Source organism: Pseudonaja textilis, chromosome 3 (assembly GCF_049901715.1).
Source record: "Pseudonaja textilis isolate UNSWEBS1 chromosome 3, rPseTex1.2, whole genome shotgun sequence".
Lineage (NCBI taxonomy): Eukaryota > Metazoa > Chordata > Lepidosauria > Squamata > Elapidae > Pseudonaja > Pseudonaja textilis.
In genome coordinates this window covers 62,473,769-62,497,790 of record NC_141992.1, presented here as the reverse complement: position 1 = coordinate 62,497,790, position 24,022 = coordinate 62,473,769, and the positions used below count along the sequence as shown (strand labels likewise).

Here is a 24,022-nt window from a genome sequence, read left to right as displayed (position 1 = left end):
AATCATGGCTTTAAAAATCTGCTCTGCACACCTTGTCTCAGATCCACCCTATCAATCAGTTGCAAATGAGTAAGGAGCCTGAAAAATGTGAATGTGTGTGTGTGTGTGTGGTTGCATTTGTATATTTCTCTTGTGGGACAGTCAAAAGAATTGGAAACTTGCAGTCCTCCATTCTGCCAAGTTTTCCTATTGCATCAAAGTTGGGGTTATGCCAAGAAACAAGAACAAAAACACCTTTCAAACTCAAGTTGGTTGGCATTTTAGGTTTACAGAAGCTGCTTCTAAAAAAGAACACGCCAAAAATAAATCTGTTTTATGTCCAAAGGACCGCTCTTATCAGGAAAGAATTATTTAGCTCCACTAGGTAATATACATTCTTCTAGCATAGTAACCATAATAGTAAATTCATCAAAATCTAGCAGAACTGTGGCTTCATAGCCTCACCTTTCTATTGCTCTCCCCCGTTCCCAGTTTCCCCCAGGCTCACCTTCAGCAGAGCAAACTGAATACTGTATATTGCAAAGAGGTTTTCTTACATAAGGGAGCCGCGCTTGCAGTGAAGGATCAAACCAAGCAATGGCTTTTGCCCAAGAAGGAACAGCAAGCCATCTGCTTCCAGTACTTTGGAAGTTTACTCAGCCTCCAATTCACTCTCTCTGGCTCCTCCCACCCCTGCACAGGCTCCTCTAGAGCTTTCCAACTTCGAAGTAGAACTACAACAAATCTGCCTTTTGGATCTCCAGGGAGCAATATAATACACACACAGACTTCCCGTTTTGAAAAAAAAAAGAAAAAAAGAAGTTCATTAAAGCTTTTTCTTAAGGTGGAACTTCCTATAAACTTCTCCCTAGCAATTTGACAAAACCCCTTTTTACTGGAACTTGTTTCCTCTTAAGAAAGAGACATCTCCTTGCAATTTTCAGATATTTTGACCATTATTGATTGGTTAGTAAGAAGACCCCCGTTTATGTACTAGTTCCTCCTTTTAATCTATTTTTTGTTAACTTTAATGTTTTAATTTGTAATGTTTTTAGTATTCTTATATTGTAGTTTTGTAAGCCACCTTAAGTCGCTCAACAATTGAGATAGGTGACAGATAAATTTAATAAATAAACCAGGAATTCTGGTCTTTATATTGCACTTTTTAAACTCACAGGCAGAAAGTAAAACAGAAAACCTTGGTTTGGGAACTCCTGGGCATATTGAAGTTGCTGTTTTATTTTATTTTTTTAATCTTTTTGGCCCTTAATTATGTCCCATCAAGTCATTGTCAACTCTTAAATATCCACATAGTTTCCATGATATGGCTCTTAGTAAATTTCCCAAACTTGGGATCAATATTGTAAAGCCTGTACAGAGGAAGAGGAATTTGATTAGGATTGGAGAAAGTAGAGACCATCTGCTTCCTTTTTTCCCACCTGGTATCCACGGAAGTGGTTTAGAATAAAAAGCAGTGAAGGGGAAGATTTCTTTTCATTTTGACTGGGGAGAATGGAAACCCCTAACCTGCATCTTGTTCCCAATAGACTGGTATAGCACCTGCAATCACAGGGGAGAAACCATAATTGTACATAGGGGAAGTTCATTTGTTTGCACTTGGTCCTTTTGATCGAAATTGAAAGACAACTAAGGCATGCAGAATAAAAAGGCCCTGCAAATAGCCAGGGCTTGCTCCAAGCACATGCAATAAATGAGCAACAAAGGAGGGAGTAGAGGCCACAGCTGTTGCACTTGCAGAATGATTGTGAGTTCATGACTGCCAAGCTACATGAACAAGGATTCACTTGTCCCCACTTTGTGGAGCCATTGTGCAGTGTATTTTCTACATTGATTGGCAGAGGCTCTCTAGGGTAGCCAACAGGCTGGAGAAGGGGGCGGGTAAAAGCTGTCAAGCGATCAATGGGGTGCATAGTCGGCCCTTGCAAAAAAGAAAAAGGAAAAAAGGCAGAGAGAGAACTGGGTTCATCATGCAAGCGAGCAGACAAGTCAACATTGTCTACAAAGGAATATAGGTTACGATATGAGGAACTGGTTTCATGGACTTTAGTGATACTTGTGAATACAGAAGGAGGTGCTCGTAATTGCATTTCAAGCCAGGTAAGGCAAAGCAAGTACAAAGTAATCTGGCAATATCTAGCTGACTTTGGTTGATCTCAAACAAGCACAGCTAGGTTGGACATGATTAATACTTGATGGAAGACCACCGGAACTGTCAAGGTTTTAGGTTAAAGTACGAGATTGGGACGTTGTTGGGAAGAAAGCAATGGAAAGTTTCCCCATGTTGTGAACAAGTTAACAAAATGGATGTTTAACTAAAGTCAAGCATTACTTTAAGATGATTGTACCTTTAATGACTGAATTGACTTGCCTCAAACCTTTCTAAACCAGCTTTTATTTTTAACTGACCTCAAGTTAAAGTACAGTAGGTGAACTGTATCTCAGTAAGTATTTACTGCTGATCCCCACTTTGAAGAAACTAAAGGCTATTCTCCATGTCTTCCTAACCATGGCACAAACATGTTCCAGTAACTACGATTTTTTTTTCTTTTGCCAAGAGATCATGACACGCCTTCATGTTATGTCCAGTCAATGCCAAGACTGCTTGAAGTTATCCATAGCACTTGGTGTTTTAATATTTTCCTTCTTCTCCTAATACTTTTGGCTGTAGTTATAACCTGGTTTCGGTGATTATATGGTTGTTGAGGTCGTTTTCAGGGAATCCACTCAACTTCTATATTAAGATTTTGTGGCCCTGGACAAAATGCCAGACCATAGTCCTGGTCAGGTCTAATCCAGGACTCTTATGAAACACAGATTTAGTATTCTTTTGAAATAGGACTCATATTGTTTTTTAAACATTGGAGTTAGATCTACATTGCACAGAAGGTCTATTCAAACCATGAAGATAGCCAGGTTCTGACAGCAACGTATTGTTAAGTCTGGCACTACTGAGCAGATTGTAAGTTTTCTACTGCTATTGCTGATAAAGGATTTGAAGCGGCTATACTATTTTAGTGCTACAACAGCCAAAATAGAGTAAACACTATTGGCCATGAAGTCAAACTGGATTCCTTGATTACTCATGCCAGCACTGCATTCCCTTGCATATTACTGTTACTTCTTGTTTCTGTTGAGTGATGCAATAGCATTTTCAATTTTGTGACTGTAATTATAACGCAAATGAAAAGTAAACTAAGTTACCCTCAATGCATCAAAAGTTGTCTTTTAATAGCCCTGCAAGGATATAGATATATTTTCCACTGCACAGAAATACAACACATAATTTGTCTAGCCCTATGGATAAGACAGTATTTCACAATAAGTCTTGCTGGCGAACAAGCCATCCTGCGAATATGCACTTCACTTCTGCTTTCTATTTTAAATACATTGTCACTAAGTTGCATGCAGTGTCCGGATTTTTTATGGAAAATTTGCAGACTTCAAATTAAAAACAATAGCCCAGTGGAAGCTTTCGGCTACTCTTATGCATAAAAAATTGAATATCACTACATTAAGTACAAACACTTTTATTATTATTTCTTGGAAATTAGAATCAACATTAAATGCTTCTTAAACTATGTTCAACTCTGGCAATGGACTCTGCATAGATATGGCCATTTCACCCTCTCCAAGCAATCTTGAAATGAAGACGAGATGTTTTTGTACCAAGTCACACTTTAGTGCAAGCCAGATGTAGATATTGGAGGCAATAATTCCTGGATAACATTCTAAAGCCAACAGGCTCATTTGCCTTTGAAATCTGGGTACTTTTGAGGAATTTTATTACAGCATATTTCAGTTACAGAAAAGGTTAAAGGGGGATTGAATAAAGCAATCACACCTTTTTGTCATGATTCATGGGAGAGTAAGGCTTTGGCTTCTAAAGCTTTGTGTTTGTTATCCATATGCCTACGTTTCTTTAGAGCTGTTCTTTCTTTTCTATACTTGGATGTTTGCTCTCAACCTTGGAGACTTCCTGCTGGGTGTTGCCTGACTGCATATATTTGGCATGAGTTTCAAGAGTAAGAATAAATAGAGGGTTACATAACCAGGAATCTGGATCCAAAAGACAATCCTGACCAGATTAGAACAATCTGCAAAGAATTACATTAGTTCCTGTTCTTAACAAAAACTAAGTAAAAAAAAATCAAATTTACAAAGATGAAAATATTAACCGATTGCAGTTCATTTTGTTGTACTTATGATGTCAATATTTAAGGCACTTGGGTTCTTCATGAAGCTAAGAAAAGCTCTGAAAAATACATACTGTTGTATGATTTCAGTTGATCTAATAAGGTTATTCCTAAAATGCATTTAGGAACTTTTTTCCCATATAGTTAACTGGATTCTCTTTTCTTTTTTATAATTTAAAGCAAACTTCTTCAACCTGGATGACTTCTGTGTGTGGAGTTCAATTTCCAGTATTCTCTACCATGACTGAGAGCCACAAATCTGAAATCTGAAAGTCCATACATCAACAGGTTTACCAAACTGGAGCAGATTGATATAGAAGATAATGAATTGCATGATTTAACAATTCTGGGTAAGGAGGATTTTATATCACTGAAAGCTGGAATTTTATTTTCTAGAAATACATCACCTCTAATTAATAAATGACCTAATTTGGTTGCTGAATTTTTTATATCTTGTCATTTGTCAAAGTTCTCTCCAGCTTTGGTCCCATAAAAATTCCCATTTTCTTTCTAGCATAATTTTCTATCTCACCTATTACTGGTATTTCCAACCTAATTTCCAGCAGCAGTCATTGTTTCTGGAGAGTTTTTCCCCACTGGCCCCCTCCAGATCAAGCTCATTTTCAAGCAAGGTCTTTCTTTAGCCAAATTCTTCTCCTCACATCAAATTTAATCCTATTTTCTTCTGTTTTCAGAGAACTGAAGGATGGACGGACTTCTGACTTACCATTGTGCAATTGCTGTCCAGCATTCTGTTGGGTTGGAAGAAATAAAACAGAAACATTTAACCTCTTCCCTTCTCAGTATGAGATACCTTGCTCACACAAAAGGACCATCTAAGGCAGAGGCCTCCAAATTTAGCAACGTTAGGGTGCTGGCTGTGGAATTCTAGGAGTTGAAGTTCACAAGTCTTAAAATTGCTGAGTTTGGAGACCTACAAGATTGCAATACTAGTGGAACGGTTGTCAGGATGGCAGATGAAAAGGGTATCTAAGAGAAAATAGAGTAAGGAGAAACACTCCAACTTGGTACCTCCATTAATCCTCAATCAGAAGCATGGGAAAGGAAGAGCCATTTCTCATTTCCTGGGATTATGAGGTGCATTACACAAATCTACTCATCGACTTTTGGGCCAGGAGATAGGATAATAAAAAAAAGTTAATTACATCACATTGCCTTTTTTTGCTAGATTGGCTATCTCAGAGTACGGCTTGAAAGCGGGAAAGAGCTTTTGACAAGATGTAATATAATCAAGGTGAGTTACAAGTGGCAGTTATCTTCCCAAGAATAGGTGTATATGCATAATAGAAAAAATTCTTGCAACATAGCGAACATGATTTTTCTTTGCAGGAGAAGGTAGCAAGAGAGCGAACAAGCTGAGAAGTCATCATGGGAAAAATGGGAAATCCAAGAAAATTCCTCTATCCAAGAAAAAAGGAAAATTAAAAGTGGAATTCATAATCATAGATAATCCTTTGAAAAAATGGCTGAAATGATTTGCTCTTATTGGCTTAATACCAAAACCTAGCTATAGTATGGTGCTTTATAAAATCTTGCTTTATGGCTTAGCATTGTATATGAACTCATTTCTTATTAACAAGCCATATATACAGAAAGCACGGGTGGGTTTTTTTAATGTGAAGAAATTTATATAAATTTACATTCATATAAATTAACTACTATTATCTACCAAGCTATCTTTATATGACGATAGCTTGGTAGATAATAGTGAGATAGAATCTGCTACTGGCACCAAAGTAGTCATGAAGTCAAATTTATAAATCTAAGTAGGATTTGAAAGCCAAAATATCCAAGCTTGTTTTCCCTGAAGTGCCTTATCTTCCAAGTATTAGGGGGCATTTTGTGCTAGGTACTAAAAACATGTTGGAACAATTTACATATAAATACATGGGTGTGCTTCATTTGAAATGATCTTGAAATGGAGCATAAAATCAGATTATACAAATGGTCATTGTCAATTCTCCTTACATGGATGGCATTAGTGCATGTTTTGATCACAACAAAGAGACAAAAACCTCTAGATCCTTAAATAAGAGACGAGCAGATTTTAGGCTCAGAAAATTCATGTTGCTTTTTTATCTGAACCCTGAGATCCATTATTCAGAGCTTTGAGAAAAAGATACATACTAAGCAATAATGAATTCTGAATCCAGAGATTTCATTTTCAAACAAACCTGAACGGAACTGATAGCCCTTCTTTCAAAAATCCACTCCTGGTTTCCCCAAACTTTCCTCAGATTAACAATAAAGGATGCAGGTAGAATTTTGAGAAATAAATCACTAACATTACTAATATCAACAATACAGTATTATATAAATAAACAGAATATAGATAATAAGATAATGAGTACTAAAGAAATGAGGAAATTGGTATGGCCATGCATGTGTATTCTTTGCTTGTTCCTACACTGACATACTTCATATACATAACTATATACTTCATATACTTATGCTGAAATGATAAAATAAAGAAATTAGCCTCCAAAATTGAAACTAATGATAGACTAAAACGAAAAGATCATAGGACTAGATGGTATTTGTCCAAAAAAGTTCTAAAGCAGGCTTGAAAAGGCGGGCACCGTCAGAGCGCCACCTCCTGCTGTTGCCGCTGCCGCCGCTGCTACTTCTGCCGCCACTGCTGCTGCTGCTTCTGCCCCGCCGCCGCTTCTGCCCCTGCCGCTGCTGCTGCTTCTGCCCCTGCTGCTTCTGCCCCCACCGACGCTGCCACTTCTGCCCCGCCGCCGCCGCTGCTTCTGCCTTCCAGTCCTGCCTCATCCAGCCGGGCCATTTGCAGGAGGAGAGGTAGGCGCGAGGCGGGCGAGCTTTCTTTCCCTCCCCTCCCCCCCCACCCCTGCAAAATTTGGCCGGAAAATAAACCGTGATAAAAAAACCGTGATAAAAAATAAATAATTTTAAATAAATAATTAATAATAAATAATAAAAACATCTCACTAACTTCATTTCCAAATAAATTTAATATGTTAACTATGTTTTCTATGTTTTTTTTGGATGATCAGATATCGTTACTGTTATTTTATTTTATGTGCGGCCCAAACCAAATTTTCATCTTCTAATGTGGCCCAGGGAAGGTGAAAGGTTGGACACCCCTGTTCTAAAGGAACTTAAATGTAAAATTGCTAACAAAATAATTGTGTAAGATATTCCTAAAATTGCCTCTCCATTATTTAATTAAATGATAACCAATGTAATATCAGTTTCAAAATAACTATGTATAAAATTAGAAGCTAGTTAATGAAACCTTAAGAAGAATGAGCCTTATTAAAGAGAAATGTTCAACACTAAAGATACCTCAGCATTCATTGATTTGGAATGAAGGGACAGATGATTTTATGAAATCAATAACAGGGTAAAGAACAGAAAGCAGAGAATAAGAATAAATTATTATAAATCTATAGTTCTCTTAATATAACTATCCAGTACATTCAATTCAGATTTGAATATTATCAGCTCTCACTCCATAAAAAATAGGTTGAGGAGGCAGAGAAAGATGTTTTATAAAATAGTCTCCTCCCCTTCTGAGATCAAACGGATGGCTACCCAGGTTTATTTTTAAATTCAGCCAAGATGGAGTTACATATTCCAAATGGCCTCAAACTGAGGTGACCCTCTGTTGATTGATCTATCTATCTGATGATGGAAAACAGTGGAAATTTACTATTTGTTTTTATCAATGTTGCCTTATATTTTAAGGTCCTAAATTTCAAGGAGTGCTTGGATTCTGGTGATATAAAAATACAGTAGGTATAATAAGTAAACTTATAGGTGCCTTGAGAAGTCAGTGGTGGGACCCCAAAGGATTTCTAAAAAGCATGCAGTGTAAAAGTCAATCTCCCTCATTTTCAAAGCATTAAAGCAGGGGTGTCCAACCTTTCACCTTCCCTGGGCCACATTAGAAGATGAAAATTTGGTTTGGGCCGCACATAAAATAAAATAACAGTAACGATATCTGATCATCCAAAAAAACCCATAGAAAACATAGTTAACATATTAAATTTATTTGGAAATGAAGTTAGTGAGATGTTTTTATTATTTATTATTAATTATTTATTTAAAATTATTTATTTTTTATCACGGTTTTTTTATCACGGTTTATTTTCCGCCAAATTTTGCAGGGGTGGGGGAGGGAAGGAAAGAAAGCTCGCCCGCCTCGCGCCTACCTCTCCTCCTGCAAATGGCCCGGCTGGGTGAGGCAGGACTGGAAGGCAGAAGCAGCGGCGGCGGCGGGGGCAGAAGTGGCAGCGTCGGCGGGGGCAGAAGTGGCAGCGTCGGCGGGGGCAGAAGCGGCAGGGGCAGAAGCAGCAGCAGCGGCAGGGGCAGAAGCGGCGGCGGGGGCAGAAGCAGCAGCAGCAGTGGCGGCAGAAGCAGCAGCGGCGGCAGCGGCAACAGCAGGAGGTGGCGCTCTGACGGTGCCCGCCTTTTCTGTTGCTGCTTGGCGTGGCGCTCGCCTCGCCCCGCCTCACGCCTGCCTCTCCTCCTCCTCGCTAGCTCTGGCACAAAGGTTGGGGTGGGCACTGGGCCGCATTACGAGGTGACCTGGGCCGCATGCGGCCCGCGGGCCGCGGGTTGGACAAGCCTGCATTAAAGTAACCAAGCTCTTTGGAGGACTCACACAGCTGCTTTGAAGAGAATGTCTGGGCATCTGCAATGCTTATGTATCCCCAGATAACACTAGTGAAGTAAAACAACTTTGCAGTCGTGCTGACACCCAAGAACAGCGTTGGCATATGAAGGAGAAAAAGTGCTTCATTTACCGCCATACATAGCTAGTCCTCAACTTATGACACTTGAGCCCAAATTTTCTGTTGCCTAAGTGAGACATCTGTTCAGGGAGTTTTGCCCCATTTTATAACTTTTATTACTACATTTGTTAAGTGAATCATTCAGTGGTGGGATTCAATTTTTTTTACTATCAGTTCTGTGGGTGCGGCTTGATGGACGTGGCAGGGGGAGGATACTATAAAATCTCCAGTCAGAGGTGGTATATGCCAGTTCTCCGAACTACTCAAAATTTCCGCTACCGGTTCTCCAGAACTGGTCAGAGGCTGCTGAATATACCACTTCTGGAATCATTGCAGTTGTTACGTTAGTAACACAGTTGTTAAATGAATTTGACTTCCCTATTGACTTTGCTTGTCAGAAAGTTCACAAAAATGGATCACGTGACCCAGGGACACTGCAACCGTCATAAATGTGAGTCAGTTGTCAAGCATCTGAATGTAAATCACATGACCATGGGGATGCTGCAACGGTCATAAATGTGAAGAACAGTCATAAGTCACTTTTAACTTCAAACGTTGTAACTTCAAACAGTCTCTAAGCGAACTGTTGTAAGTTGAGGATTACCTTTAATTTCCAAACATCTCTTTCAAATATTAAAAATACCGTAGATAGGTTGTAAACTTCAAAACGTTAAGCATAAGTGTTCGTTTCCTGAAAAATTAACTAGTAGTCTGGATTCTTCCACTTTTCCTTAATATAGTGGTTAGATTATTTTAACCTGATTATATTACACTAAAGAGAAATATTACCTCCTTGGTAGGTTTTTTTTTTTTTTTACAGCTAGCTATTCTTTTACTATAGCATGTAATTTTAAGAATCAAATGCAGAATAGAATAGAATTCTTTATTGGCCAAGTGTGATTGGACACACAAGGAATTTGTCTTAGTGCAAATGCTCTCTGTATGCATAAAAGAAAAGATACATTCATCAAGAGTCAAGAATCATAAGGTACGACACTTAATGATAGTCATAGGGTACAATAAGCAATCAAATCATACTAGGAAACAGTCAATGTAGATCGTAAGGATACAAGCGACAAAGTTACAGTCACAAGTGGGAGGGGATGGGCGATAAGGAGTGATGAGAAGATTAACAGTAATAGTAGTACAGACTTTGTAATAGTTGAACAGTGTTGAGGGAGTTATTTGTTTAGCAGAGTGATGGCTTTCAGGAAAAAACTGTCCTTGTGTCTAGTTGTTCTGGTGTGCAGTGCTCTGTAGGGTCATTTTGAGGGAAGGCGTTGAAACAGTTTATGTCAGGGATGTAAAGGGTCTGTAAATATTTTCACAGCCCTCTTTTTGACTCGTAAAGATTCTTCAACAATCAGAGCACCTACCCAATTAGAATTTCAGCATGGCTATATTGCCCAGAGAAAGAGGAAGAGCTGCACACTTTTCATTGTTGTGCAATCAATATTGAACAGGAAACCTGTTAAGCAAACACTGGCTTTGCCACTGAAGATGAAGCACTTGAAGCAACTACATCAGAGTGTTTATGGCATGCCATCCATCTGGCTCAGATTCTATCTGGAATACATATCCAGCACATCTCTCCAGAGATGGCATTTTCCAGAAGATTTTATAGTGTTGTTTTTTTTTCAACCACAACCCCCCCACCCCCAACTTCTGCTGGCTTGTTTACAGTATATATTCTTTTACGGCTGAGGAAAGAAAACAACCTTTGTAATCATACAAGGCAATCAACCCTCATTATTTACTCTTAATGATTTTACAGTAGTTTTACACTAGTCCCTGAGAAATTTTAGTCCTCCCAAAGAGAACAGGTTGCTTGTAACTATTTGTTAATTGCAAGTATGAATGTCAATTAATTCACTTAGCTAATTATCCACTCTATGAGCATCATGGCCCAAAGAACTGTAAAAAGTCAGGCATATGGTAATAGATTTTGAAGAGAATACAGCTTGTTGTTGTGTATTCATTCAGCAACTTAGAGGAACACTGGAAGAAACCCATTAACAACATGGAACTCATCATGACAAAATTGATTTTAGCACTTTGCTCTTTAGAAGTCAGTATATATGGAACTGTAAATCTCATGTATACTAAAGTGATTGACTAAAGTTTGGCAAAAGGCAGACTGTCTCTGTACAATAATGTACAAACTACAGATTGGCAGTTCCAAAGACCATTTAATCATTGCTTTTCTGCTATTAGCAAGACTGAAGAACAGCAAATATTTTTCCTTGGCATTTGAAACACAGCATTTTGTGTGCATAGGGATTATGCCATGTTCTGTCCACATTAACAAGCATCATGACTGGGAAAGAGTCACACAACTTAGGTTTCTAAATATAAGTTTTACCATCTTTTAAAAAAAAGATTAAGCATACGCTTAATGCAATAATGCAAAACAGTATCTATTTACCTATCATCCATCCATCCATCCATCTCTACAGAGAGATAGACACACACAGAGAGAAAATGGAAATCGTACATCCATGTTGTTTTCTTAGCAACAAGATAGAAATGCAACATTCTATGGTAGATCCCATGTTGTATTATTATAATGAAAACAATCAAGTTGTCTCTGGAGTTGTTTTTGTTTTAATAAGCACTCTTTCCCCAAGTGCTTATTTGTTATCACTTGATTACTTACAGTATGGCACATGAGTTTATCTGGCTAGTTCATACTTAAATAAACTAAAAAAAACATGATCCTTCTCTTCCCCTCATCAACATATATACCTGCACATAACTTGAGTTACAAATTCCTTACTGATACAAATAAATTTATCTCACTGAGGGCTGTCAACATTTATGTACTTATTGGCAACAATGTATTTTAGGGATGTTATTTCAGACCTAGGCTACACACTCAACAGAAGTAGCAATAGCAACAGCAGTTAGATGTACATACCACCTCATAGTGCTTTGCAGTACTCTCTGTGCCGTCTACCATGTTCACCTATTGCCCCCAACAATCTGGGTCCTCATTTTACTGACCTCGGAAGGATGGAAGACTGAATCAAACTTGTGCCCTGTCAGAATCAAACTCCAGGCTGTGAGTTGAGTTTGCCTGTAATAATGCATTCTAACCACTGCCCCACCAGCAAAAAGCATTGATAAGAGAACTGATTATTTAAAACTGTCTCCCATCAATCTGTACAATGTACCAACTGATTACTTGTAACATTTCTTCCAAACCAAAGAATGAGTGGAAAAAAGTTATAGCTAAGTCATCTTTTTACTACACAGTGAAAACCTCAGAAGCTTGACATAAAATTTGAAGTGGTTTCAACCATTCCTTCACTTTAAAACTCTAGTACCTCAACTCAGTCTCTACGTATTCTGTACATATGTAGATTTTATTCTATAAGTACTACATTTATTTCAAGATAGAACTGTTTTACCATCTCTATTTTTTTTTAATCACTTCTGACATCTTCCATATCGGCTGATGAATTTTGGGAGTTGAAGTCCACAAGCCTTAAAGTTGCCAAAGTTGGACCACTTTGCGCTAGTGGTACCCAGACATTAATCAGGTGATAGAAAGCCTCCCTTCATTACAGTTAAAATGCTACAATGATAATTAGGGGTCCTTGGTGCTCTCGGAGCTTGAGAATCTCTAATGAGGAGACAACTTAAACATAGGGTGTTTTCTCTGTTGTAGCACTTGCCCTCTGGAACAGTATCCCCCAGACATTTGTGACCCATGCCTTGTTGGCTTTTATTGTTTTGTGCATGTTCCGCTGTTCAAGTTGGGCAGTCTAGAAATGTTATGAATAAATACATGAAAACATATCTACATACATTTTAAAGCTCAAAGGGCTGGCTACCTAAGGACACTCTATGAGCTCGTGATTTGAATTCCATGCTACATTATTATTGTAATGTCATTTCATATATTTATAAGAGAAGTTGCAAGATGGGTTTGTGCAGGCTCTTGGAAGCTGGACATAAACTTTAATCTTCTTTTACAGATGAACAGGAGCTAAAGTACCACAATTGATCCAATGGTGGGATTCAAATTTTTTTACTACCGGTTCTGTGGGCATAGCTTGGTGGGTGTGGCAGGGGAAGGATACTGTAAAATCTCCATTCCCACCCCACTCCTGAGGAAAGGTTACCACCGGTTCTCCAAACTACTCAAAATTTTTGCTACCAGTTCTCCAGAACTGGTCAGAACCTGCTGAATACCACCTCTGATCTACGGAGCTCTATACAAGAACTTCTTGGAACTCAGAAGTCAGTGTTAAGAAACTCTCATATTGCAAATGGAAGTACACCCCATCTGGCTTATCATTTGGACGTTCTTGGTTCTTCTAGTCCTCTTTTTCAGTTACACATATGGAGATTCTAAAGAGCTCTTTTGCATTTTTATAGAAATTAACCAACTTTAAATTCTGGATCTGTTGTCCCTTCTATATAAGCATAACTTTCTTTTTTCTTTTCTGTTAAATAACAAAGATTCTATACAATGGTCATGAATTGTCATGAGTCAAATCAGATCTGTTTTCTACAGACAACACCAAAACCACAAAAATGTACACAAACAGAAGAATATGCTTCACATTGTCTCAAAAACTGGCTCATTGTAGTGCAGATTATACTTTATATAGTATAATATTGTTAAAGATGTTCACAGCATCCACATTCAAAGCTTAAGTTAATTATGAACACTAATGCACAAGATTTCTGGCTTTTCTCCTTGAGCAAAATAATGAATCCAGATTAGTTTAATTTTGAATTGGGAAATTCTCCTAGCAAGCTGGAATAATAAACCAAGAACAAACCATAATTAGTTCTTGGGCAAACTAGCTTCCAATTCAACCATAGTTGAAACAGAACAAGGACTGAATCACCTGTTTGCTTAGTCAGACATGAGAACAGAAGGTGCAAAAAAAATTTTTTTAACTGTATATTCAATCAACATGCCATTATTCATAAATTACGAACTGAGACCAAATAATTTATTATTCAAAACCATTACAACTCCAGATTACCTGGAATTTCACATGTGTCCAACAAGTTTTTTTCAAAAATACTGAACAACTAACATTTTCAGAATGAATTGCAAGAACCAGCTTTCAAATAAGATGGATGATACAATTTTCAGGTAGTGAAGACTGTTCTGCATGACATATAACATTCAGTAAACATCACCAACTTACAGGGGCATATGCTATCGGCATTCTGAGAAAATGCATGCACTTGGAAAGAAGAGATGAACAACATATACTGGTGTATACCCCTGTCTCTCAGCCTCAACAGCTCTAAGATATGTGAACTTCAACTCCCCAAATTCCCCAGTCAGCATGTTGAAGTCAACACACCTTAAAATTGCTGAGGCTGAAAAACACTGGTGGATACCGAACATTTGTATGCAGGCAGCTTAGGTAAATATTAGAAAACAATAGCCTCCTGAGAATTCAGCTGCAGTTTTTTATACACATGTAGTTCTGCCTGCTGGTTAAAGATCTGGCTACTTTGAAAGGCACCCAACATCACTGTTCCCCAGGTTTTCATCATATCTATACTTAGTTTTAACATTTAAGAATTCCCCCACACAAGCTACTCTGTTTCTCTAGCACAAATTCAATTGGAGATGTTGGAGGGGGCATGTAACGAAGTAAAATCTTACCAAAATAATTACCACACTTATTTTAGAAATGCAATGTTTTCCCTGTGGGTAAACAGCAGGGAGTTTCTCCTGCCAATAACAGCATTATTCAGTATATGCTAAATCAATCATATGATTGATCTGGTTATATCCTCAGTTTGCAGCACAACTCATGTTACAAGACCAAGAAGTGGAAAAAGACAATTTATGCAGTCAATGCTTCTTAACCAATAAAAAGCAGCAATGCTTTATTAGTTTTCTACTGATTTCTAAACACGACTAGTTTTCTGCTTTCAAAGGTGACTCTGCAGCAATTTACTTTGTTCTCCTACCTAGTGTCTCAAATAATCTTTCATATTTCTTCTTGGGAACTTCCTTCCCAAGGAAGTAGGTAGAAATGAAAAGTTAATTTAAAAGGATTATTTGCATGCATACATGCATGAGATGCATACTGTGCCATATAACTTCTGCCAGTCCTCTCAAATGCAGGTAGTCCTTAACTTATAACAGTTCATTTAGTGACAGTTCAAAGTTACAACAGCACTGAAAAAAGTAACTTATGACTGCTTTTCACACTGATGACCATTGCAGCATTCCCCATGGTCACGTGATTAAAGTTCAGATGCTTGGCTACTGATTTATATTTATTATGGTTGCAGCGTCCTGGTAACCTTCTGACCAGCAAAGTCAATGGGGAAGCCACATTCACTTAATAACCATGTTACTAACATAACAGCTCCAGTGATTCCCTTAGCAACTGTGGCAAGAAAGGTTGTAAAATGGGGCAAAATTCACTTCACTAATGTCTTGCTCAGCAACAGAAAATTTGGGCTCAATTGTGGTTATAAGGCGAGGACTCGCTATAACTCAGAGCAAGGCTCTCCAACCTTGGAAACTTTAAGACTTGTGGACTTCAATTCCCAGAATTCCTCAGCCAGCTTTGGGAGTTCTGGGAGTTGGAAGTCCACAAACCTTCAAGTTCCCAAGGTTGGAGACCCCTGACTTAGAGCATCTTAAAGACCAACACATTTCTTATCCCCAAAGGTTCCACGGTCTAGTACTACGCGTTCATCAGGTGCACAATTATCCAAGTAGGATTACATTTAACACAGGAAAAGGTAGTAACGTAACAATTAAAAAGCTGTTCTCCCAGTTTAAATTTCACTCTTCTGGGGGAACATATTGATCACTTGCTCAGCCTGGTAAGAAAAACAGATGAAAAGGACAAGCAGTTCAGAAAGCCTTAAACTTGTGCATGTATTTCTGCCCTCTCCTGGAAACAACTGAATATTGTAGTGAACAAAATATGCACAAAGATTTTTGCTAAGCTACACTTGCCTTTTGTCCCACCACAGTGATACCCGTCTCACCAGCACAATACAAGTTCCCTGATGCTTCTTCTCTCATCTGAATTTTCCTTCTGAATGCCTTTGTTTCTGAAAATCCTTGTAGACTGTTATTCTAGTAACTGCAATTTCTTTATTTTTCCAGGTACATTGTAACTCAAACCATTGGAAGGTGTGGGGTTTTTCTGCACTATCCTCTCCCCACCCCCACTTTGTCCATGTACACGCACGCACGCGCACACGCGCACACTCCTCTGCATTCAGGCACGAGGGGGATTAGTAGGCAGGATTTCCATGATTGATTCCTCTGCCAACTTCCGTGCTATTTTTTTTTTAACTGCATACCTACACAACCGAGCCACAGTGAATAACCTACACAATCATCCAACTGTGAATAACTATCCATCTCAATGGGTTCCTCTGGAGCCTGAACTAACAGCATAAAGCCACCTGCGTAGCTGTGGAGGTACCTTAGTACAAATAAAAAATAAAAAGAGAAAACAATTGGATATGACAGCATTGACTCCCACGATTACAATCCTAGAGATGGCTTGTGATATAATACTCACATAATAGTCTGCATAATCCTTCTAATTCTATCTTATTGCAAAAGGGTACACACTGTTGGATAGCTCTAGGTTAAGTAACACATAGCATTCACTAAAGAGTGCGTTACTGAGCAGCAATTAAATTTGGAGAAAAAAATATCAGCCTAATCATACTACAGAACCCAGCACTTATTGTGCCAGTGTTTACTCCCATTATTTACCCCTAAGTACATGGTAAAATCATCTTTGAATCCATTTCATTATAAATAGCACTGTTTAACTAGAATAGGGCAGACAAAATTTAAGGAATCAGGATCGATTAAAAACAAAGCTAGAACATAAGACGTTCACCAACTTAACCAAATGCAATTTATTTACTAGAAAAGACCTTTGTGCTTAACATTTGTTTCCTACTGCCCGTGCTGGAATTGTCACACATGGTTCTCATATCACTCTTTCTTCCAGCCCACAGGTTAAGGGAGAAGCAGTGTTTTTATTGCTGTTCTTAAAAGTTAGGAGTCACTCAAGGCCCCATTTATCTAGGGGGCCTTGATCGACCTTGATCATGCAAAAAGAGTTTGATCTACTTTTTGTCATATTGGAACAGATGAATCCAATTAAAATAGTTTATTTCAGTTTACAGATGCTAGAAATGCAGAGCCTTTTTTTAAAAAAAAAATCATTACAGAAAACACACCTTTTTAATTTAAGCCTAAAATGACAGTTTAAACTCAAGGCTTAATTTTTAAAAGGAAATAATTCTACCTTATACATTATATTTGTTGGCACATTGGTCAAATTCTCAAGCTAGACCCTGATTAGATCCTGATTATGCTAAAATGTCTGTATGGCAGACTGCACTTTCAAAGTGGGCACGTTGCAATCACTCTCTCCTTTATTTCAACATATCTGCTCCTTATTTTATATATATAGCACTGAAAGTACAAATCAAAATAACAAGTACCCATTCTGAAGAGGTAGTCCTGGACTTACAACAATTAAACCCAAAATTTCTATTGCTAAGGAAGGATATTGTCCAGTTTTGACCCATTTTACAACCTTCCTTGCCACAGTTGTTAAGTGAATCACTGCAGTTGTAAAGTTAATAACATGGGGTTGTTAAGTGAATCTGGCTTCCCTGTTGACTTTGCTTGTCAGAAGATCGCAAAAGGTGACAATGTCCTAGGGCAGTGGTGGCTAACCTTTTTGGGCTCCTATGCCAAAAATTGTGCATGTACTTGCATGCTTGCACTCACGTGCCAGCACCCAGAAGGCAATGCATGCCCCCACCCCCTATGCATGCGTATGTAATCCCCACCCACCCACCCCCGCCACTCCCTTACCTGCACTGCACTTCACAGCTGATTTTCAACCAGTTTGAGGCCTTTTTCAGCCTCCCAAAGGCTGGAAGAAGGCTTCTGTAGGCTTTGCAGGCCGAAAACTAGCCCCGTTTTGTCACTTCCAGTATTTTCGGAAAACAGGAAGTGATGAAATGGGGATAGTTTTCAGTCTGCAAAACCTGCAGAAGCCTTCCTTAAACCTTTGGGAGGCCGAAAAAGGCCTCAAACCGGCTGAAAATCAGTTCTGAGGCAGCGCATGCCCAGTGAGGTAAGTTTGCCTGCAGCTCGTGTGCCGGCACAAATGGCTCTGCATGCCACCTGTGGCACACATGCTATAGGTTCACCATCACGGTCCTAGGGAGACTGCAATCGTCATAAATACTATATGCCAGTTGCCTGGCGTCTGAATTTTGATCATGTGACTATAAGGATGCTGCCACGGTTCTGTGAAAAAAATCTTGTCACTTTTTTTCAGTGCCGTTGTAACTTCTAACAGTCACTGGCTTTAAGTCCAGGATTAATTATAAGATCACTGTCTTATTTATGGGTTTACGTGTAGAGGTTAAAGATGCCAGAAACTAGGAGATATTGGATTCTATTCCTGCCTTAGGCACAAAGCCAGCTTGGTAACTTTGGGCCAGTCACTTTTTCTCAGCCCTATGAAAGAGGCAACAGCAAATCGCTTCTAAAAATATTGCCAGGAAAAGTGCACGTTTCAGCCAAGAGGTTGCCAGAAGTAAAACCTTACTGGAAGGCACTAAAAATAGGCTATCCTGAAGTTTCAGTTCAAAGAGTTACTGTGGTCTATGAAAGAGTTTTTCTTTTAATAAAAAAATTAAAAGTTTTAAAGATTTCAAAATATGTTTGTATTCCAATGTAGGCATACAAAGTATCCTACAGGAATTCAATGGCAATGGGTTCACCACTCCTGACAATTCTACCATCTCTTCACAGGTCATATGTTTGTTTGTTTATTTAAATAAAAATAAATACTCATTCTCGGGGTCTCTGGCCAGCTTACCAAAACAAAAACCCAATAAACGGACTCTGTTGCTGTGAAATGCTCAGCTATACTTAGTACCTTCTTAAGATGGAACCATGCCATAAAAGAAGAATTGGGCAATCTAGCATTATTTTATAAATTTAGCTATCTGGGCATTGGGACTGGAAGCTCCTTACCTCACAGCTCACTGGAACTCTTTGAGGGATCATTCTCTCAGCCCAATCTACAGGTAATCCTCAACTTACGACCATAGTTGTGCCCAAAATTAATTTTGTTAAGTGATAAATTTGTTAAGTACATTTTGCCTCATTTTACAACTTTACTTGCTACATTTTTTAAGTGAATCACTATGGTTAAATTAGTAACAAGGCTGTTAAGTGAAACTGGTTTCTCTATTGACTTTGCTTGTCAGAAGCTCGCAAAACATGACCCTGAGATACTGCAACCGTCATAAATGCGAGCCAGTTGTTAAGCATCTGAATGTAAAAAACGTGACCCTGGGGATGCTACAATGGTCATAAGTCACTTTTTTCAGTGCTGTTGTAACTTTGAATGGCCATTAAATGAACCGGTTGTTGAGGACTACGTGCATTTCACAGGGCTATTGCTATGGGGATAAAAAGAAAGGGCAGCCTCACAGATACCCTGCTGAGCATCGTAAAATTTAAAAAAGAAAAATTTCTCTGTAAAATAAAAAAAATTAAGATGAAATTTTGAATGATTAATGAAATGATATGAACAGATTAAACTGTAAACATGTAGAATATATGATTAAGGAAGATATAGAATGAATAAAAATAAAGAGGCTGATACAAAGTAATTTATGAGACTATAAAGACAAAAAATGATAATAGATAATAAAGTGATGTTGGAAAGTTGCATTTGTGATTATAGATATGATTGATTTAAAATGTAAAACACCTGAAACCACACTGTTCTCGCAAAGATGTATTTAAATAATTAAAAAGTAAAAAACTTTTTGACAGAAGAACAATTTCTGATGGGCACCCCAGACTTTGAAACGGTTTTGAAGCCAACAGCTTCAACAGTAAAGACAAAAATGGAAAATACAAGACATCGTTCATCTCCATTCAATTGGAACCCTGGAAATCCTGGCTCAAGATGAGTCATAATCCAACATATCTAGAGGGAGATTTAGATAACACTAATACAATGTATGAAGACATCGGGTCCTGCAGTCAACTAGAAGAGTTCAGGATGGGATCAGAATTCAACAGGAGAATCACTGCTACATATGCAAGTTGGGAGGACAATCATGAACCTAATTGGGAAACAATCTGGATTCCGCTAAGGACATCATCCTAAATTGGATGAAGCCCCCGGGGTTTCTCACTCTAAAGTCTTACGATATATTTCTCACAAAGCCAATCGGGTTGAAGCAGCAAAATAAAAACAGTTTCAGAATTTAAAAGAGTTTTTAACGTATTCTGGAAAGCGCTGAAGGAAGCGAGGTGGTTAATTGTACGGCCTGCAATTCTTTTAGGCCAGCAGGGGCCACTCTGGCAGCTCCAGAACAACGCTAATGATTATTATTATTACCAAGGGCCTCAAGTAGTTCCTAGCATAACCAGCATGGATGAGGGAGGGCTGCTTTGCAGGGAAATCAGATTTCAGGGGACTGTGCTGTGCTAATAATTCTGGCTCTCTGATGAAACAGGTTGAATTCCTCACTACCAGGCCCAGTAATGTTTAGGGTGCAAGCGCAGACCTGGGCGACCACCTTTGGAGTGATCAACCTCTATGCAGCACAGTGCTTCCTCCCTAGCATTGCCCAAGGTCTTCCAGAAACAGGGACGCCTTCTCTTTACTATTCCCAAAGTCTTTTGTTGCCTGCTATCACCACCACCACCATCCGGGTTGCATCCGGCAACCTCTGGCCTATCTTGCATGAAATGACTGAGGTAAGCTAGGATCCGTTGTAGGATCCACATCATTTCTGCAAGACAAAGAAAGCTTCCTAGAGAGAATAAAGACCTGCTTCATTGGAGGCGTCTAGGTGTAGCTCCCCCCGCCTCCGCCCTCACCCCCTCCTCCCCGTTGCCTTCCCGTCCCCCAATCTCCTGGGCTCTATAAACCAGTTGAGGGAAGGACGACGACGACTGCTCAGAAAGTCAAATTAGTCGCGGCGGCCCCACATGGGCTTGAAAAGGGGCTCCCGGGGACATCGCGGCAAGGATTAGTTCCCGCTCTTGACCTCCCCCCTCCCACGAGCTCAATAGCGAGCCTTTCCCGCTCCCCGAGAATTAGGAAATGAAATGCATTTTCTTTGAGGGTGGCGAACCCGCGGGTCATGGGTGCAGGGCGGCCTGTGGGTCTCTAGGGGGCAGTGTTGCTCCGAGATTTTATTTATTTATTTATTTATTTTTTACGGCAAGTCCAGTTCACAGAGAATATACTGTATTCCTGTTCTCAGAAATATCCTCCGCTGCCGCTGCTGCCACCCCGCCTTTCATCCCCAGCTTTGCATCCTCTTTCCTCCCTCCCAAAGTGCCAAATGTCAGCCTCAGGAGGAATTAGTCGTTGCAAAGCCCCAGGGAGAAGAAGAGAGCCGCTGTTACAAAGCAGAAAATGCCAGGGTTTTTCTACCGTCGAGCCTGCCCTCTTCCCCAAGGCGCCGCGGTGAAGAAAATCGGTGGCAACAGAGAAGGGTCATCATGCCCACGGTCCTTCTCCGTTCGTTTTGATGTGAGGTGGTGTGGGTCTATGTTGTGCGTTTGAGTGGCTCTCTCGCCAGATCTCGCAAGTTAAGATGCAAGGGAAAATACGTATGTGTGTGTGTATACATATATATACACACACACAGTAGGCACAAAGCCACACACCTCTTCACCGTAGCGCCGTTCCCCGTTACATAAAATAAATATATAAAAGATCAGAATCTCGGCCCCAAATCTGCAGGGAGTCTTTTTCTCCCAAGGTTTTCTCCTCAGCCTTCTCCTAACCTTAATATTTAGCTCCAGCAGAAGATACAAATAGCAAGCGGCGGAGCGGCTCCTCAAGCGGGAGCGCGTGTGCGTGTGGATGCGCGCGCGCGCTGAACCTCTCCAGATGAATGAATGGTTTCTTCCCCACGGAGGCGACCGTGTATAACTCAAAACGTTTGCAGCAGATCAAGGGAGACGGAGAGGCCGGGCCGGGGGGAGGGGGCGATGTGTTCTGCGCTACAGTCCCCACTTGCAATACGGGAGGGGGGAGAAGTATAGCCAAACGACCCCCAAAAAACCAATCTCATTAATATTGACACTCGTGAAAGTGAAAAATAAAGGTTTACGCCGAAATTGGCTTTGCTTGTAAGCAGTGGGGGTGGGGGGGAAGACACGACTTTACAAAAGAGGAAGAAAACTATTATCCACGGAGCCCTTTGATTAAAGCCATCTCTGCATTGAGAAAGGGGGGGGTATTCTTCCCATCCACCCACCCACCCTTCCTCCACCCAAGCATGGTATGAAATCATCATTAAGAGGCGTGCGGGGAAGAGGGACAAGGTTTCTTCGTATAAAAATTGTGCAGGCTCCGGGAATAGTTTTGATACTATGGTTACTTGATCTGACCAAAACACGCAGCAAAGACCACCGACAACAACAATAGATCAAGCAGCAAAGGAAATTCCTTCCGGGATGGACAGAGTGGAGGGAGGTGAGCTCCATGGCTGGAACGCTGAGACGCTCGCCTCGGCCAATCAGCAGACGGCAGCCAGCAGTTTCAAAATGCCCCTGCTCTTCTCCCCCCCGCGCCTTCCCCCTCCCTTTTCCCTGCTCCACACAAGAGTTGCTGAGACGTTTCTCTACACACGTCTCTGTAACCCTGCGTGTGCTGCGGCAGGAATAGCAGCCGCAGTCGCGAGATTTGCGGCTCCCCTCTCCGGAAAAGCGCAGCGCCCGCATTCAAGTTTGAAGCAGACTTGCGTCTCTTCAGCCCACCTACCCACTCTCTCTTTCTCTCTCACACACGCTTTTCTCCTGTGAAGCGGGAAAAAGGGAGGCGCGTCCTGGGGGCCCCCCCACATACCTGCGCGTCCCTCAGAGCTAACTTGCCTTCCTGACTAGCGCGAAGGGTTAATTCTGCCAGAAAGTCTGGCTGTGTTCGTATTGGGAAGGCTTAAGCCGAGGAAGTATAAATTTGGATAAATAGGCTAAGAAGCCAAGGAGCTCAAAACGAGGCAACAAAAATAAGGAGTAATAAAAGGTGGTTTTGGGTTTTTTTTGCCCGTTCTGCCGATTTTCAGAGAGATTACATGACTAGACAATTTTGAACACAACGTGCCAGGATCCATTGCATTTAAGAGGCAAATGTATGTCTGGCACAAGGGAGGAAAAGGCAACCGGTTGAACAATTAAGTGAAAAATACAAGTATAAGGAGAGAGGAAAAAAAACGAGGGAAAAGACATCTGGTGGAGCCTTAACCATGCTTATTCCTGGGAATATATTCTCTGGTTGTTCGGCTTTTATAAAATAGGTGAATAAGTTGTCATGACTTATTGCCTGCCTCTCAAGATACTAAGATCACAATAGCTCTGCACTCGGGTTGTAAGCCAAGAGTTTTGTTATTTTTAAAAGAAACCTCCCAATTATTTTATTCTTTATGAATAAAAAACTGTATTAATTATGCATACCTAGGAGCTGCAAGCAGATTGCTACTTTCTTCCTCTAACTACTTGATTTTTTTTTAAAAGGGCAAAAGAGGCCATAGCATTTGCTCCACACTGCTAAAAACTTCAAGGACCTTTCATTTTCTAAAGAGAAGGAAAAGTAAACATTTATAGGATCTTTCACCCAGCAAAAGAGTGTTTAGGACAGAGCTAGAGGGGCATAGCAAAGAGAAAAGTTATTGTGCTCACCATTAAATAACTGGGTTCCCACCCCCACCCCAGGTTCGTAAAATCGTCCCTGCAGCTGCTCTAGTAAACAGGAAATTACCAGTAGCTGGAGTGGGTAGCATTGCTGAGGCTTGCTTTCCTCTTTACTGATCCCTTGAACAAATAATGCAGAACATACACATGTTAAGATTCTGATAGCTGTGAAGTCCAGCGTGAGCTTCTAATGAAATAAATAAATGAATCTAAGAGCCATTTCGTTTGTCATTGTTTGCACGTTCCTTCAAAAAGGGGAATTGGCAGGGAGCAGGGATTTCAAAACTAGTAAATCAGGAAAGGTCTGGACTAGGCAGCAG

General features: G+C 39.9%; 1 protein-coding gene across 5 annotated transcripts in view; it reads right to left on the bottom strand.

The window, feature by feature from the left end:
* The window catches only part of ACOT11 (acyl-CoA thioesterase 11), an 88,970-nt gene extending 65,255 nt beyond the window's left edge, over window positions 1–23,715 (bottom strand). Inside the window, exon 1 of one of the 5 annotated variants that reach the window (XM_087929952.1) lies at window positions 23,691–23,715. In XM_087929952.1, the coding sequence (XP_087786078.1) occupies window positions 23,691–23,693 (3 nt within the window). In that variant the 5' untranslated portion in view covers window positions 23,694–23,715. Of the gene's footprint in view, window positions 1–444; window positions 722–23,690 lie in introns of those variants that run through there. The other 4 variants (XM_087929956.1, XM_026707149.2, XM_026707150.2 and 1 more) reach the window with 4 other exon arrangements.
* Window positions 23,716–24,022: the final 307 nt, after the last annotated feature.